At 35.0% G+C, this 17,811-nt stretch overlaps 1 protein-coding gene across 4 annotated transcripts; it reads left to right on the top strand.

Annotated features, from left to right (window-relative positions):
- Window positions 1-9,289: 9,289 nt before the first annotated feature.
- On the top strand, window positions 9,290-15,462 carry LOC112733112 (zinc finger CCCH domain-containing protein 38). Of its 4 annotated transcripts, none has more exons than XM_029291697.2 (5): window positions 9,290-9,541; window positions 11,690-11,802; window positions 12,067-13,122; window positions 13,266-14,299; window positions 15,166-15,462. In XM_029291697.2, exons 3-5 carry the CDS (start codon window positions 13,029-13,031, stop codon window positions 15,193-15,195), a joined length of 1,158 nt encoding a protein of 385 aa, XP_029147530.1. In that variant the 5' UTR covers window positions 9,290-9,541; window positions 11,690-11,802; window positions 12,067-13,028; the 3' UTR covers window positions 15,196-15,462. The 4 variants fall into 4 exon arrangements, with proteins under 4 accessions (XP_029147530.1, XP_072068532.1, XP_029147531.1 ...); XM_029291698.2 differs by having other exon boundaries at window positions 9,336-9,541; window positions 12,064-13,122; XM_072212431.1 differs by lacking the exon at window positions 15,166-15,462 and having other exon boundaries at window positions 9,324-9,541; window positions 13,266-14,579.
- Window positions 15,463-17,811: the final 2,349 nt, after the last annotated feature.

Genomic DNA, 17,811 nt, shown 5'->3' with positions numbered 1-17,811 from the left:
TTTTTGTTTCTTTTCTTGAATCTTGAAAATTGTTCTTGTTGTCTTTCTTTGTGTTCATATTTTTCTTTGTATTTTTCCTTGTTTGATTTCAAAATTTTTATGTTTGGTGTCTTTTAGTGTTTTTCCTTTTCAATTTTTCGAAAATTAGTGTCTTTGATTTCAAAATTTTTAAGTTTGGTGTCCATCTAGTGTTGTTCTTTTCTTTTTAATTGTTAATTTTTCGAAAATTTTTTAAATTAAATTCAAAAATTTTAAGTTTGGTGTCTCATTAGTTATCTTTTTATTTTTGTTTAATTTTCTTGTTTATCTTTTGTTTTCAAATCTTTATCTTATCTTTTTCTGTAATTTCAAAATTTTCTTCTTATCTTTCTTTTTAAATTCCAATATTAAAAGTTTAATATTTGGTTAGTTTTTCTTTCTTTAAAATTTGAATTTCAAAATCTTTCTTTGACATTCTCTTTTTAATTTTAAAATTTTTCAAAAATCAAATTTTCTGTCTTAAATTTTTAAAATCTTATCGTATCTTGTTTGACTTTTTCTTTCCAAATTTAAATTTTAAAATCTTTGATTGACTCTTTCTTTTTAAATTTAAAAAATTTTCAAAATCAAATCTTTTATTTTATTTTCAAATCTTGTTAGTTAGTTATTTGTTTTATCTTATTTTAATTTTAAAAGTTTAGTGTCTCTTTAATTCTTCTTTCTCTCTCTTCTTTTTCGAAAATCTCCTTCTTCTTTTTCTTTCTTCTTTTTCGGAAATTCTCAATTCTGTCTCTCTCTATTTTCGAAAACTCCCTTTAAACAAAAGACATCTGTATTTTCTTTTTCTTTTTATCTAAGTCTCTCACAAGGAGCTCTCTATACTCTGACATAGAGACTCCTTTCTTTTTCTCTTCTTGGATTCTTTCTTCTTATTTATGAGCAGGAATAGGGATAAAGAAGCCCTTTTTGATCTTGATCCTGAACCTGAGAGGACTCTAAGGAGGCGTCTGCAGCAAGCTCAAAGAGCAGGAAGGAACCTCACAGAAGCTTTTGGTTAAGAAGCTAAAGATACAGCAATGGCAGCTAATCCAGAAGCTGGAAGAGACGCAAGAAAGGTTCTTGGATCTTATACTGTACCCAATTCTAACTTTTATGGGAACAACATCTCCATACCTGCAATTAGTGCAAATAACTTTGAGCTGAAGCCTCACCTGGTCACTCTAGTACAACAGAATTGCCAGTTTCATGGACTCCTGCAGGAAGATCCCAAAAAATTCATCTCTAATTTTCTACAGATCTGTGACACTATCAAGACTAATAGAGTAGATCCAGAGGTCTACAAGCTCATGCTCTTTCCCTTTGCTGTAACGGACAGAGCAAGGCTATGGCTGGATTCTCAACCTAAAGAAAGCCTAGATACCTGGGAGAAGGTGGTCAATGGATTCTTGACCAAGTTCTTTCCACCTCAGAAGCTGAGCAAGCTTAGGGTGGAAGTTTAAACCTTCAGACAGAAAGAGGTTGAATCCCTCTATGAAGCTTGGGAAAGATACAAGCAACTGATCAGGAGATGTCCTCCTTACATGATCTTAGAGTGGACCATGCTAGAGATCTTCTATGATGGCCTCTCTGAGCTGTCCAAGATGTCATTGGACCACTCTGCTGGTGGCTCCCTTCACATGAAGAAGACGCCTGAAGAGGCATAGGAGTTTATTGACATGGTTGCCAACAACCAGTATATGTACATTTCTAAGAGGAACCTTGTGAACAATGGGGCAGCTCAGAAAAGTGGACACCTTAGACGCCATCTTGGCTCAGAATAAGCTCATGTCCTAATATATTAATATGATCTCTCAGCACTGGAGCGGGACGCAGAGCTCAGATGCTTACTGTCCAGAGACAGCTTATGAGGTAAACGCTGGTGACAATACCTGGACTACCATGGAGGAGGTGAATTACATGGAAAACTCCTCCAGAAACTCTAATAACAATCTCTATTCGAATACTTTCAATCAGGGATGGAGGAATCACCCCAAATTTGGGTGGAGAGATCAGCAGAAGCCTCAACAAGGCTTCAATAACAATCAGGGTGGGATGAACCAGAACAGGTTCAACAACAGACTATTCTAACCCTCTCAGCAGCAGACGGAGACTCCCACACATAGTTTCTCTGACCTGGCTACTATAGTCTCCAACCTCTCTAAGACCACTCACAGTTTTATGGCAGAAACTAGGTCTTCCATACGGAATCTAGAGATACAGGTTGGTCAGCTAAGCAAGAGGATCCCAGAGATCCCCTCCAACACTCTTCCCAGTAACATGGAAGTAAATCCGAAGGAAGAGTGCAAGGCCCTCACTTTGGAAGCTGAGGCCGAACCCAAGAGGAGCTTGCTACTGAGGAACTCAAGGAGATCCGGGCTTATGAGAAGCCTGGGAATGTCACTTTGCACGCCCCTTTGCAGAGAGAGGAGCCTGAAGAATGTCCCTCTTCAGACGTGCAAGAGGAGCCTAAGGAGGAGCAAATTGCTCTTATGCAAAGGCGTTAGAGAAGAAACCTCCTTCCATGGCACACTTGAAGAGCATGATATCTGAAAAGAAGGCTCCGAGGAAAGATGAGACTGTGGTATTAACCAAGGAATGCAGTGCCTTAGTCCAAAGGAAGCTCCCTCAAATGTTGCCTGATCCCGGAAGCTTCCTGATTCCCTGTACTATAGGGACCATCATCTTTGAGAAGGAACTATGCAACCTTTGTTCAAGCATCAACCTCATGCCTCTCTCTGTGATGAAGAGGTTGGGAATTCAAGAAGTGCATGATAAACCCCAAATTTGTGATTTATCTTGTACTTAATTTGGGAGATTTTATCAATTTATCTCACATTTATTCAATGAAATAGCATGGTTTTGTAGTTCTCTCTAAATTTGTACGTAAGTGTGAAAACATGCTTTTTAGGTCTTAAAATAGCTAAATTTAATTCACCTTAATTTTATTCGATGCCTTGATATGTTTGTTGAGTGATTTCAGATTCATAAGGCAAGTATTGGGTGGAAGAAGTGAAGAGAAAAGCATGCAAAGTGGAGAATTCATGAAGAAATGAGCTTTTAGAGAACTGAAGTCCACTCGCACGCGTCACTCACGCGTACGCATGAGAAGGACATTTGCAAAGCCACGCGCACGCGTTACCCATGCGTACGCGTGAGGAGAAAATTTGCCAGCAACATGCACACGTTATCCACGTGCACACGTGACGAGCAGCACGTGACTCACTTAAAGTGAATTCGCTCGGGGCGATTTCTGAGCTTTCCGGCCAAGTCCAACTCATTTCTGAGGCTATTTGATGCAGAACTCAAGATGGGTCAAGGGGGGAGCAATTAGTTTAGCTAAGGACCATGCTTTAGGTTAGAATTAGGTTAGAATTAGGTTAATTCTTCTTAGATTTAGGTTTAATTTCTTGTTTTCATCTACTTCTCTTTATAATTTCTTAGAATGGAGAGCTTCTCTCTCTAGAATTCTAACCTAAAACATGATGAAAACTATACTATGACTACTTGGTTCATTTCCCCTTCAATTCTTGGTTCAATAGTATCAGAAATGGGTTAGATTGGGCCTAAAATGCTTCAGAAATTGCTGGTCACGTGTTGCCTTTAAGCGAGTCACGCTGATCCTACGACACGCATGATGGTCGACGCGTACGCATCATCTAACTGCAAGGCAACTATGGTAAATTGCATATCATTTTGAAGTCCCAGATGTTATCTTTCCAATGTAACTGGAACCGCCTCATTTGGATCTCTGTAGCTCAAGTTATGATCGATTTAGTACGAAGAGGTCATGATTGTCAGCTTAGCAATTCCTTCATTTCTTCATGAGTTCTCCCAGTTTTCATGCTTTTCTTCCATTTCTTTCAAACCATTCTTGCCTTCAAAATCTTAAATCACTCAAACAAACATATCAAGGCATCGAATGGAATTAAAGTGAATTAAATTTAACAATTTTAAGGCCTAAAAAGCATGTTTTCACTCTTAAGCACAAATTAGGGAGAGTTTATAAAACCATGCTATTTTAGTGAATAAGTGTGAGATAAGTTGATAAAATCTCCTAAATTCAATACAAGATAAGCCACAAAATTGGGGTTTATCAGGGAGACACAAACAACTAGAGAAAAATTTCATGCTATCAATTGGAAAACTATCTGCACTCCTAAACATGAAGGAGGATTAAAAATGCGAAACTAAACACTATAAATGATGCCTTCTTACTTAAGATCATATGGAACATCAAAGAAAGGCCTAATTCACTATGGGTAGAAGTTCTGACTCACAAATATTGCAATAACAACAGAGATCTAAACCAACCTACAATAAGGAAGTCAGACTCACCTCTTTGGAAAGAGCTTGTGAAACTCTGGCCAACCTTCAAGGAATGTATTATCCACCATATTGGTGATGGATTGTCAACCAATTTTTGGCTGGATCCCTGGGTAGAAAAATAAGGAATATTGATCAACAAGGCAACTAGAAATATCACTGGCAAAAAAAAATTGTGTTTGAAAATGGACAAACAGGTTCGGTAACTGGAACAAAAAATAAACTGAGAAAAAGCTTACTTGAGGAGACAGTCATGAAGATTATTGCTATGTCTAAACCCAACAAAGCCATGGAGATGACCGAATAGGTTGGAGGCACATGACATATGAGGACTTCTCTACAGGAACCACCTACAAAGTCATAAAAAATTAGTCAGCATCTAGGAAAACACTACGAACCATTATATGGAGCTGGGAAGGACCTCAAAAGGCTAAAACCTTTATTTGGCAAGTTCTCCATGGTAGATTTTTACTTAACAAAAGAGAGCACGTGTCTATAGAGAAGACATAAACTGCCAACTTTGTAAGGAAGACATATATTTTAAATTTTAATTTTATATTATTTTATATTTTTATTTAAATAAGATTGGATCAACCGATTCAATTGTGATATACTGGTTGAACCAGAAACTCAGTAACCCAGTAGTTTTACTAGTTTGATCATCGGGTCAGTTCAGACAACTATGCCAGAAACTCTTCCATAATTATATATAAAAGCATGAATTAAACTAAATTTTATATATAATTCAATTATTATTGAATAATAATGTAGTATTTTGATTTTATGATAATTTAATAGATTTACTTAATTTTTACCTAATTAAATAGTTCAATCCTATGATGCACGGATACTGACAGGGACACAGGACATAACACGACACAGGACACATGACACAAAAATTTTAAAATCTTATAAGAGACGAGGACACGACATATATATAAAGGAAAAATAGACAAAAGTACACTCGAATTTTCACACGGTAGACAGATGTACTTCTCAATTTTTTAATGAGTCATTTGCAAACATGAATATAAAACTCCGTTGTCAATCTACCCTTCCGTGACCTGAGTAATTTTTTCGGCAGTGGTGGAGGCCAGGTGGCACGGTATTGTATGATATGGCCAATTTGAGGTGACACAGTGAAAAATAGAAATATTCATTATGAAATTTGCTGATTTTTTTTTAAAAAGAAAAAGTTTTACAAGTCTCTTCATTATCTTCATTTTCATATTTTAGTGTTGAATGAAAACATGCCCTAGCAGAGAGTAAGCATAGTGAATTTCTAGGCACTTCACAGTTCGTTCGTTGCAGTTCATCATTTGCGTTATATTCTGAAGGCAAAAGTGGTAGGACACGAAGCGTGAAAGTCCACACACAGGCTTATGCGAAGGAGGAGAGTTCAGAATCAGACGTGATCAAAAGATAATGCTTCCTTCCTTCACATGTATCTGTGTTATGATATGAAAATACATCAATTTGGTTATTCTATAGTTTGATAGAGAATTTTTCGATAAACAGATGGCAAATCATATAACCTTTGTGTATCATCACGAGGGAAGATTTGAGAGAAACATGAATGGGGTTCTAAAATATGTTGGAGGGGAGGTTACTGTGATTCCTAGGGTGAATGTGGAAACTCTGAATACATTTTTTATGGTGGGGTTATTTAAGGATTTGGGGTATGTCTCATTCAAAGATTTTTACTGGGTTGAGAATGAGGTATCGAATGGTTTGCATTTAATTAGGCTTGACAGTGATGTAGTCCGAATGTATGAATTTGGTATTGAAAATGAAAGAATATGCCATATTTATTGGGATCATATTGTTGATTTACCTGAGAAAGTTGAAGTGGTAGACATTGTAGATGATGAGTCATGCCCAACTATAGATACCATTGAACAACCTACACCACAAGAAACCCCAAGAAGAAGAAGTGAGATGGAAATCCACAAAAAGCCTTCCCTAAAAAAGTTGTATGTTAAGAAGGCCAACAAGAAAAACAAAATCAACCAAAGTTCCAATGAAACTCAGAACCCAGCATCTCCCAATCCTTCTTTTACAACCCAACCAATGTCACAATTCGAAATCCCAAATGTCAACCGAAACACGACCCAGCAGCAAAGTGAAGCAGAAGTCCCACCTCCTAATAATTCACAGTAAGAAGGTCAGAATGAAGTGCCCACCCAGAAATCTAAGAACAGTCAAAAAAATAGAAGAGCATCGTATAAGAGGCCAGCACCGACTGGTCAAAGGTTTGTTCAAGGAGGAAGGAATGAGACACCAAAGATCTTTGTTCCTCATGTGGAGCCTGATTCATCTAATTCAGATGATGATAGTGACTCCGACCCTGACTACTATCAGTACGAATCTGAAGATTTACACAGTCCAATGTCATCCGATTGTGAGGATGATTATGATAGTGAATAGGGTGTGTGGCCTCAAGAAAATCTAAAATTGTTGTTATCATTTAGGGGTATGCTTATGGTATTGTAATTTAGACATGTACTTCTGTGGTTTGGATTTAGCCGATTAATATTTTGATGTAAACATCTGTTTTGATGCCTATAGGCATAGACATTTGCTATTTTGCAAGTTGAAATTGTAGATTATCATAGTTTGTTGCTAATGATAGATTATCATAGTTATGCTTATTTATTATTCATAATGAATTAGATCTTCAGTTTGTTTTGTTGCACAGGAATTGTACTAGAAATAAAATTGAACCAACCATTTGTATTAATAACCTTGAAAAAACCATTTATATTCAGATACTGATGGAAATGAAAGTGACAACACAGCCTTCTACTTAGAGGGAATTACAACTACTGATGAAATGTGTTAATAAACAAACACAGAATACATATACTTATCCCTAAGCATACATACTGTATCCATTTTCTAATGTTCTTCAACTCTTGATTAATCCCATCAATTGTCTGCAACATCTTCATTTCTTCTTTTTACCTTCCAGTTGCTTTCTTCTGCATACCTCCATTTGCTTTCTTCACTCTGCTCCTGAATCCCGCAATCTCTTCCAGCATTAATAACTTCATTAGCTCAAATGAAATTTCTGTATTATGAATTCGACTACAATTTTAACCATTTTGCAGAAAATTAACATTTGTCATAAAAATAAAATCAGAATTCACATACCTCCCATAATGAACAACGAAGAAACAATCTTCTAGGGTTCCACTCTATAGCAGACTCAAGCACCACTGCGTCAAGTCCATGTAGGCACTTGCCATTGTTGTAGTCAAACTTCTTCTTCTTCCTATTTTTTGGCGCAGAAGATGAGCTACCGTAACTACTGGCACAAGTATGAGGTATATTCTTCTTTCATTGAGAGTGTGACATTTTTATACATTAGAGTTTACAAACCCTTGTTACAACAGAAAGGACGAAGATGTACAGAGAAAATTGAAGAGAGTGAAGAAAGAATTTTTTTTCCCGTGTTAGGGTTCATATGGTTCGAAGGAATTAGAGAAGGAAGAGGATGAACAGTGATTTAATTATTCCCTTTTCTTATATTTATTTCAACAAATTTCATAATGAATATTTCTATTTTTCACTGTGTCACCTCAAATTGGCCATATCATACAATACCGTGCCACCTGGCCTCTACCACCACCAGAAAAATTACTCAGACCACGGAAGGGTAGAATTGACAATGAAATTTTATATTCGTGTGTGCAAATGACTCATTAAAAAATTGAGGACTACATCTGTCTACCGTATAAAAATCCAGGTGTACTTTTGTCTATTTTTCTTATATATAAAATATAAAGTAGTTTTTAAATAAATTTTCAATGATATTTTGATATTTTATTAATATTAAAATATAAAATAATTTTTTAACTATTTTTAATATGTTTTTTAATTATATAAAGTATTTAAAATATTTTTTATTTTAATAAATAATAATATATATTATTTCTAAACTCATTTTAAAAATACATGTTAAGAATAAAATTAAACATACTGATATGTAATGGTATTTAGGTGTATTTTTAAATATATCCATTTTTTATTTTTTTATTAAAATACAATTGAATACGACAAACAAATATGTCATACAAAAATTGTATCTATCCAAAATATATCCAATATATAAAATATGACAACTCAACCAAATGGCCATGCTTCATTGATTCAACCTAGGGGTGTGCATGGGTCGGGTGAAACCGGGTTTGATGTGATCCAGACCCGACCCGAAATATATACCGGGCCTATTTATTAGACCCGAACCCGGCCCTAGATCTGATGAAACCTATACACTTTCGGGCCACGATTATACCGGGTAAAAACCGGGTGAAAATCGAGCCGTTAACATTACATTACCTTGATATCTTCTTATAAGCTAATATGTGAAAATATCTAAATTTTCAAGACTCCAACTATTATTTGACATGGTAAAATTCACTTAGAAAAATATAACAAGAACTAACTCTTCTCTAAAATTAAAGCGTAACCATAATCAATACTAATATTGTCTAATAACACCAAATATTTAAATCAATATAGATAACACAATATTATGCATTAGTCTAAAATCTTATGTATTTTAAACATAAAACATTAACTTATAGTCTTATAATAACTAATAACACAAAATATTAAGGTTTACAATACTTAAATTCCACATAAGAATAACCATCATCCATCACTAATAACACAAAATATTAATTGTGTATGATGACCGGGCCACCGGGCCGACTTCGGATGACCCGAGTCATGGCCCGGACTTGACCCAAAATAATGATCGAGTCTATTTTTGAGATTCTTATCCGATTCTAGACCCAATAAAATTACACCAAAATAGCCCCTAAAATGTTCGGAATCAAATCGAATATTTGGGTCGAGCCGGGGCATGCACACCCCAACGGCCCAACCTATGCACGAGTAGAGGATGACTGGGAGTGAAAATCACCAAAAGAAGCGAAATCCAATTGTGGGGGCCACCCATACCATAAGACAGTAGACTTGTTGAGTGTGGTTGTCGAAACGGCAATAGTTTCAGTGCGAGTCTCAGTTTCTCTGTTTCTGTTTCTTTTGCTTGCCTACTTGGCCACTCCCAAGTTCCGTTGGAAGCTTGCAGTTGGAATCAGATGAGCCCCTTTGCTGCGCTACTCTGCTTTCTCTCTGCAACCGCTAACACCTCTTCCGCTCTATAACTACTATCATTTATCATCACTCACTCGTCAGTACTCTTCATCTTCCGCTCTTCCTATTGTTCCTATTCCTATTCTAGGGTTTATTCTATTTTTTATTTTTTATTTTGATTTGGTTCTGCTTGTTTCCTTTTTTGATACTCAGTTCTGCCTATTTCTTATTCCTATGTCTTTAATGCCTTTTTAAACGCGAGAATGGCTAATTAGTGCCCTATGATTTTGAATTCGAAGCGATGCCATTGAATCAGGACCCTCTTTTGCTACTTATTCGTGATTATTTACAGCGCTTTTGTATGATATGATACTCTCATGATCTTCTTTACTATCCCTAATCCTACTGAGTTTCACTGTTTACAATGCTTAAATATTATTAAACTAAAATTAATGGAAGAAAACCTATAATAGCACTTCATATCCCCAAAAAAGGTCAAAACAAACAAGTCTTGGATCCGTATAAACCGTGCACCTAGCTGGTTGAGTAGATGATAAGAAATTGGAAATTGTTAGGTAGTGGAGTTGGCAGTCTTCTATAATGCTTTAGTTAGTTGTATGTATATGAGTAAGAGTAAGTGCTAATATTCAAGATACAATGTTTCTGCAGTATATATCAAATCTTCTTGTCATTAATGCCTGGAGGGTGTCACCAATTGCACTCAAAGTAGCTGGTGCAAAAATTGCAAATAATCTTTTCAATGCCATTTGATTCTTCCACAGGCTTTGGTGGATCTTTTTTAACACCTAAATTATGTTGGGTTGCTTTCCACTGGGGAATGAATAATGGACTACTTGGCTTTGTGATTGTGAGAGTAGCTGATTTCTTATTCTTTATTTATAGATTTTGTAAAGATAAAGATGCTGTACAAGATCCATCATGAATGTAGTTTTTTCATGGTTTTCTCAGAATAGGGTTGCTAAGTTTGTAGTCTGTTTGGAGATTCAAATTGGCAAGCACCTTCGTTACTCGTCGCTGAAGTTAAATTCACATCAATATTTAGAATATGGAATTGTATCATCTCGGTAGACGTATTGTTAGATAAATTAGTCATAGCACTATCCAGTTGTGAGAATGAGATTTTGGGCATTATTGAGATAAATTTACAATTACATCCGTTTGTGCGCCATTCTGAGGCATTATTGGCATCCTTAGTCTAATCGTTTTTTGAAGTTTCGGGTGTTGGCGATTAGTCAAAGGTATTCGATTTTGTTGTATCTACTTAGAATTGGTTAACAAGTACACATATGCCTCTAACAAGTTCCCATACGTCCAGTAACAATATTTCATTAGCACTCTTATAGACAGTATAACTTAAAACAGTAAAAGACGTAAAAATATAAAACGAAAAAGGTAAAACAATTACAACGATAAAAGATTTTTGCTCCTCTGGGAAGAATTTATTATCAGCAAATCAAATGTTGCAGAGATGGATGCAAAGAAGAACCAGAACAGATAGAATTCTCATGAAAAGAGAGAAGTTCAATCGGGAAATTCTTGTGATTAATAAAGAGAGCAAACTAACTATACAAAACAAGTCTCCTAACCGAGTTGGGGAAGGGGAGCGGTTATTAAATATTAAGTAACCACAGTAAACATGATCAAATGATGTATGCCACAACAACCTATCACTTTGGTGGATAGATTTTACTTCTCGTTATCATTTCTCCAAGTAGCACTCTTATTTTTCATTTTGATCGACCACCAACAACATTCTTCATATGGTCATTAGGTAGCTTTTTCCTTCCATCCGTATTCTGTGAATATACTGAGTCTTACATAGTATCGGCTCAACTCTTGACGTATGATACCTACTCAAGCACTTATTTGGGTATGCATGAGATAGAAATCGAGACATGTACGACTGAAGTAAATCTTCCTAGTCTCGTACTAAGCATAGAACTGGGATTAATGATTTAATTTTGTTTCTCTGCATGCGATTTTTATTTCAAGAATGGATCTTCGTGTTCTCTTTCTAAATACGTTCGGTTATGATTGCTGAGTTGTTGACTCCCGTGGTTGGTGACTTGGTGTGAACTTTGACGGCTCAGTTCTTGTAGCTTCAGATTTTTTGTGGTCATTTTTTTAGTCTTCTTTTCATTTGAGAACTCTGTTCTTTCTGTTTCCTAGCCTGCCATATATATCAGATTTATGACATTTCTTTTGGTGGTTGTTTCAAATTCAGAGAACTCTGCAGTAATTAAGTTGATCCTATAACATTGCGGGAAGAAAGATGAGTGAACCTGGCAGAAAGCACTCTTCAAGGAGGGATTTGAGAGATGATGCTGAATTTGCAAGGTATCCGTGTCATCTTCCATACTTTTGTTTCAAATCGTTCCCTGCGATATTTTTCATGTCTGTGCTTTTGCTAAAGAGAAAAGTTTCTTTAAGGGTAGCTTTTTGTTAATTTCAAGGTCATTCTAGTACACTTTTGAGTTATATTTTCTTCTTTTTTACTGTAAGAAGTTTTAGATCTTTTACATTGCTGCATGCGCATAATCTCCATATGATTTTGCTTTTATTAATTACATGCCTTTCTTTGGAAATTGCTATGTTTAGCAGTAGTCGGAGTAGGAGCCCTGCATGCGATTTCAGGTGGGATTCAGAAGTCAGTGACAGAAAAAGAATGAGGTCTGGAGGATCAACACGACCATGTAGAGATTTCGCTGTTGGAAACTGCAGAAGAGGCAGCCATTGCCATTTCCTTCATGATGATAATCAAAACTATGATGATGGCTGGGAAAGTAGAAGCAGGCAAGACAGAGCTCTCAGATATTCTGCACCCCATGAGGGTGGGGACTATTCTCTTAGAAGTGGAAGATCTAATGATGCTTGTATTAATTTTGCAAAAGGATGGTGTAGAATGGGAGCATCATGCAAGTATGTACATCATCACGACAATGGGTTTCGTGAAATTTCCATTGCAGAATCAACTAGAGAAAGGGAAATTGATAGGAGGCACATGGAGAGTTCTTATGAGTGGGATGGTGCGCATCGTCCAAATCACAGTGGGGATATTCCTTGCAAATTTTTTGCTTTTGGCAATTGTCGAAACGGTAAAAATTGCAGGTTTTCTCATGATAGTCAAGCATTTCAGAGGCCTAACAGAAGTTTAAGGGATGATAGAACGAGTTATTATGGTGAACATGAGGCATTGGATATACAAAAATTGAATGATTCGATTAGTCCGAATGGAAGGCTAAGGGATGACAGATGTGGTTTCAAAAGCAACATGGCTGATGTAGATGAAGCTTGGGATGGTCCAGAAAAGAATGACTTAGGTGCTGTCGTTGATACAGAAAACCTGGTTGAGGACAACACAAACAGAATTTCAGGTGCCACAAAGCCTAGTTTCACTCATCGGCCAATGAATGATGTATTGGACTGCCGTTTAGATAAGGGCAGAGTGCATGCTCAATCACCGTTTCCGAGTGTGAAGAACGATACCAACTATTGGGAGACACAAAAGGCTGGAGACAACATGCGCAGTACCCAGTCAATAAATACAGTGATTTGGCCAGGTGATGAAAAAAATGTCTCCCGATTGGAAGTTTGGTGTGGGATCTTTCTGCGGAACTGAAGAGAAGCATGAGCAGAATAAACAAGAAGTTACTCCAGGTAAGCTCACATGCTTGATGTTCGTGACTACCAAATTTTCAAACAGGATTCTCTTATTAAAGTGGCATGCAATGATAAGAGTGTCATAAACTTTTCAAATGTGATTACACAAAACCTAAACTTTTGTACCGTTGTTCTGCCAGGACAAAGATTTAATCAGAATGCTCAGAATCTAAATGCTTCAAGCTGTCAGGTTGTTGGTCAAAGTCAAATGCCAGTTTCCGTTGCTGCTTCAAGAGTGGGAATTGTAGAAGGTATGCAGAACCAGGAAATCAATGTGGAGAAAAAGTATACTGCTGAGCCAAACATCATGGAGGCGATTCTATCACAAATTAGTTCAAGAGATCCTTTATCTCAGAACATGGTTAGCAAAGAACGGCTTGCTCAACTAACCAGCATCTCAGCCACTCTGGCACATATCATTGGTTCAGCTAAGCAGCTTCCACAACTTAATGCTACTTCAAATTCTCATGATGCAAGGGATACTCCTTTACTAGGCAAATCTGAAGGGTCTTATTCTAATAATAAGCCAGTTTTTACGTTCGCCAAGTCGGATCCTGCCATTGGATCACAGAAGCAGTATGATCCAATTTGTGACAGTATTGAAACTAAGGATGCTCATGCAAATGGTGTCCCGCCATACTTTTCCCCAATTGTAAAAGTTATAAATGAAGTGGAAGAAATTCCAGCACCATCATCTAAGTCGACAAGACAAAATCTTGATTATTCTCGTAAAACTGCCTTTCCAGAAGGACCACTTGTTAAGTGTGACCACTCTATTCAGTTGCAGCAGCAAGGTGAAAATATTGAGATTAATAAGGAGAAAGATGTAGTGATAGCTGAGGAAAAGCAAAGTTTACAGTGTGCTAAAGAAATCACAAAAGAGAATATTCCTATGGAAAACATGGATCAAACTGGTGGAACTGATGAAGCCAAGAAAACAAAGGATGATAAAGGGGTTCGTGCATTTAAATATTCATTGGTGGAGTTTGTTAAGGAGCTGCTAAAACCAACATGGAAAGAAGGTCAAATCACCAAAGAAGATTATAAATCAATTGTGAAGAAAGTTGCTGATAAAGTAGTTGGCACGGTGCAGCGGGCACATATTCCTCAAACACAAGAGAAAATTGACCACTACCTATCATTGTCAAAACCAAAGCTTAACAAACTTCTACAGGTCAGTGGTGGTTCTCTTACAAGTTTCCATTATGTGTGAAGCATTCCAAATCTTGTGCCCCATTTCATTTAGTTTTATAGATCAACTTCTGCCCATGTGCAACTCCAGTAACTCTTTTCAAGGTGGTTTAATTTAGATGTTCAGATGGTTGGTTGCAGGAAGGTTGTTCAAAGAGTTGTCCAAATTCCAAAAATATGGGATTCATTTTGATGGAGATCTTCCTATTTTGATCGGTTTTCGCATGTGTAACTAAATTTCATCATTAAATATGACTTAATACGTAGTAGAATATCTCAGACCACAAAAGAGAGTTTAATAAATTTAATCATCTCACACAACATGACTTTTGTTACAACTTAAATTTGAACACAAAATGAATAAGACTCAACTCGTTGGAGCATGGGGTATTGCTTCCATACAGTCAATCCATCACCATCACCATCACCAACCTGAGTTCAAACTTTCCTTCTCTATGATCACATGCATGATCGATTCTTTGGCTATACTTCCCTTCTTTTATCAAAGATACATCTTATTCAAGCATTTGAAATTCTAAAAGAGATATATATTGGCTACCCCATACTTAGGACTCCAACATAAGAATATTAGTATCACCCGTGACACCCCCATAACATGATGATCATAATTTGCTCAACTAAGATCTACCTGGACCATTGTTACTTTTTTTCACTTATATAAGACAATGTGTTTGCCCATGCCCACATACATAGGTCTATCCCTGGTCAAAGATGTTCTGTTTTATCAGTAAAGATCTGTGTTAACATTTAAATCTGAGTATAGCATTTGAGACATGTTAATTTTGGTTTTCATAGCAAGTCTTGTGATTTTTCTCCGTTTGATTGCAGGCATATGTAGAAAAGGCACAGAAGGCATAGGCATGTGTAGAAATTTGGCTGTGTAATTTGTTGACTATGTTTATATATTGCTTCATTTTTCTTTTTCCCTTTATTTTTTTGGGTACCCTTTTAGATCAGTTGATAATATAATGGAGTAGTAGCCCTTGCAGCTCGTGTACATACAAACTCGGCAAAAACGACTGATGCTATTATACATTAGCTTATAAGTTATAACTTGCTTACAACCCTAATACTTGTAGGGGTTCATTTTATTTGTTATATTACTTATATACTGTGTTTACTTCACCTGTTTGATGCAATTAAGGGAAAGTGACATCTGTTTCTATCTAGAGAGTCCAATTATGCAGCCTCGAATTCAATCATATCATGGAGTCCAACAGATGAAGGAATGAAAACATACAATACAAAACCCCATGCCATTCTCTGTTGATTCATGATAAATCAGTGCAGGACAAGAAAACAGGTCAACTTTATTCCTGTTGACATTGCTGCAACCCACGTTCAATAGAGGTACTACTGCAAATTCAAAGTAATGATTCCGCTATTGAGCGCTTTGGATTCGACTTTAAGGGCGAGCTGGATCTTATTCCATTATATCTATAATATATATATACCCACAATTAAACCGAGGGAAAAAAATTAGAAACAAAAAATAATTAAAAAGGGAAAGAATCAAATATCAAGGCATTGGGTATCGATAAAGAAGTCCTAAATTTGGCTTTATGTTATTCGTCGCTTAAAATTTGTGAATATAGTTTGTGTATATACTGTACGTCAATAAAAATAATTATTTTTTTATATTAATTATATGAATAATTATTTAAAAAAAACATATTTGATTGAATAACTGTGTAAATATTTTATATTATTAACATATTAAAATTAAACTCTTAAAAACAAATAGCAGCACAAAGTAGAATCAAATTAGTAAAAATGAATTACAAATATTGGTTTGGGAAACATCAGAAAATACTTGCAACTTCTATACAAAGTGAATACTTATTACTTATTAGTCACTTAATATAAATTTTAAATCTTAAATTTTAAATAAAAAAATTTTAATTTAAATTATTAATTCTAACTCTAAATTTTAAAATTGTCAAAATTTAAAAATTTAAAAATAATTTTATAATAAAAAATTAACTAATGAAAATTAATTTTCTATACTTATTTATTATATATTATAATTACTAGCTAGACTAGAAAAGTCATTTTTTTTACTAAAAATAGGAAAATTCGAACCCATGATCTCTTAGATGAGTATGAGAAGACTATACCATCTATTCAATATAAAACGTAAATATACTATTAGTGTCGGTAAAGATTCATACTATATAATAACATGAAACCATGCATTTAGTAATAACTCAACTAATTATTATTAGGGTTAAATACAATTTTAGTCTTAAGATATAGGTTGAAATTTTTTTTTGTCTCTAACTTTTTTTTTACATACAAAATCGTCCTTTAAGGTTTAACTTGATTTTAAAATTGTCCGTACCTTAAGGATCAAAATCGTATGGAAGTGACGGCAGAAGCGGAGATAGAAATGGATTGTGGATAACTTTTCCTTCTTCTTTTCTTCTCCTTTCTTCTTCTTCCTTTTCATTTTTGGAGGAGAAAAACACTTTTTCTCTTATTTTTTTTTTATTTTATAATTTTTTTGTTACGAGTAATTTGATCTAAAATTTTAATATTTAAATAAAAAGAACAATTTTAAAATTTAATTTTAAACTTTATGAGCAATTTTATATAAAAAAAAAATATTGAGAACAAAATTTTTTTTTAACCTATACTTAGAGATTAAAATTATTCTTAACCCTTATTATTACCAGTTATTTGATCATCTTTGACATCTCACAGCTGCCCAACACCGATGCTAGCCTAAGGATGCTGAAAGATCAAGTCTGTACGATGATAGGTTTCGGCTTTATGTTCATTTCAAAATTAATTATCTTCCCTTAACTGATTGGAGAGAGAGATTAATGCATAAGGTAACGGATACAAGAAGTTTTATCTGTATGACACAACTGCAAGTATATTCTTTAAGGAAAAACTATTATTTGCGAGACAAAAAATATCTACCATGTAAAGCCACGTAGCCCAACATAGTTAATGGTTAATAACTTTTTTAACTATTTTGTTAAGGGTTCGATTTATATTAGGTGTACGAGGGGTGGCAAAGCAGGTCGGTCCGCCCCAACTCGCCCTATTTTGTCTAAGTCTGCCCGGGCGGACCGACCCGTCCCGTCAACTAAAATAGGTTCAAAATACTAGTCCGCCCCGCTTTATGGCGGATTGGCAGGCTAGCCCACTTTTTTTTTTTTTGAAAAATAAAATTCATTAAAATTAACTAAAAAATAATAATAAAAAAATCAAATACAAATAAAAAATAGTCAAATTATAATATAATTTTTTATTATTTTTTTTAATTTTTGACTTCAATAAAATTGTTCAAAATAATATTTGTCAATAAAATCATCTTTATTTTAAAAAATAAGTCACATAATTTGAACATATATACGAAATTGTAAAATAAAATAAATAAAGTTAATAACTAAAAGAAGAATAAAAACAAAAAATAAAAAAATATTTAAAAATTCTATAATTATTAATTTTATAATAGTAATCACT

This window comes from Arachis hypogaea, chromosome 13 (assembly GCF_003086295.3).
Source record: "Arachis hypogaea cultivar Tifrunner chromosome 13, arahy.Tifrunner.gnm2.J5K5, whole genome shotgun sequence".
Classification (NCBI taxonomy): Eukaryota; Viridiplantae; Streptophyta; class Magnoliopsida; order Fabales; family Fabaceae; genus Arachis; species Arachis hypogaea.
This window is presented reverse-complemented; position numbering and strand designations above follow the sequence as displayed.

Bases quoted from the DNA above. Each gene is read 5' to 3' on its own strand.
- LOC112733112 (XM_072212432.1), top strand. From the start codon at position 13,029: ATGAAAAAAATGTCTCCCGATTGGAAGTTTGGTGTGGGATCTTTCTGC. The intron at 13,123-13,265 runs GTAAGCTCACAT...TTGTTCTGCCAG, and splicing joins TAAACAAGAAGTTACTCCAG to GACAAAGATTTAATCAGAAT.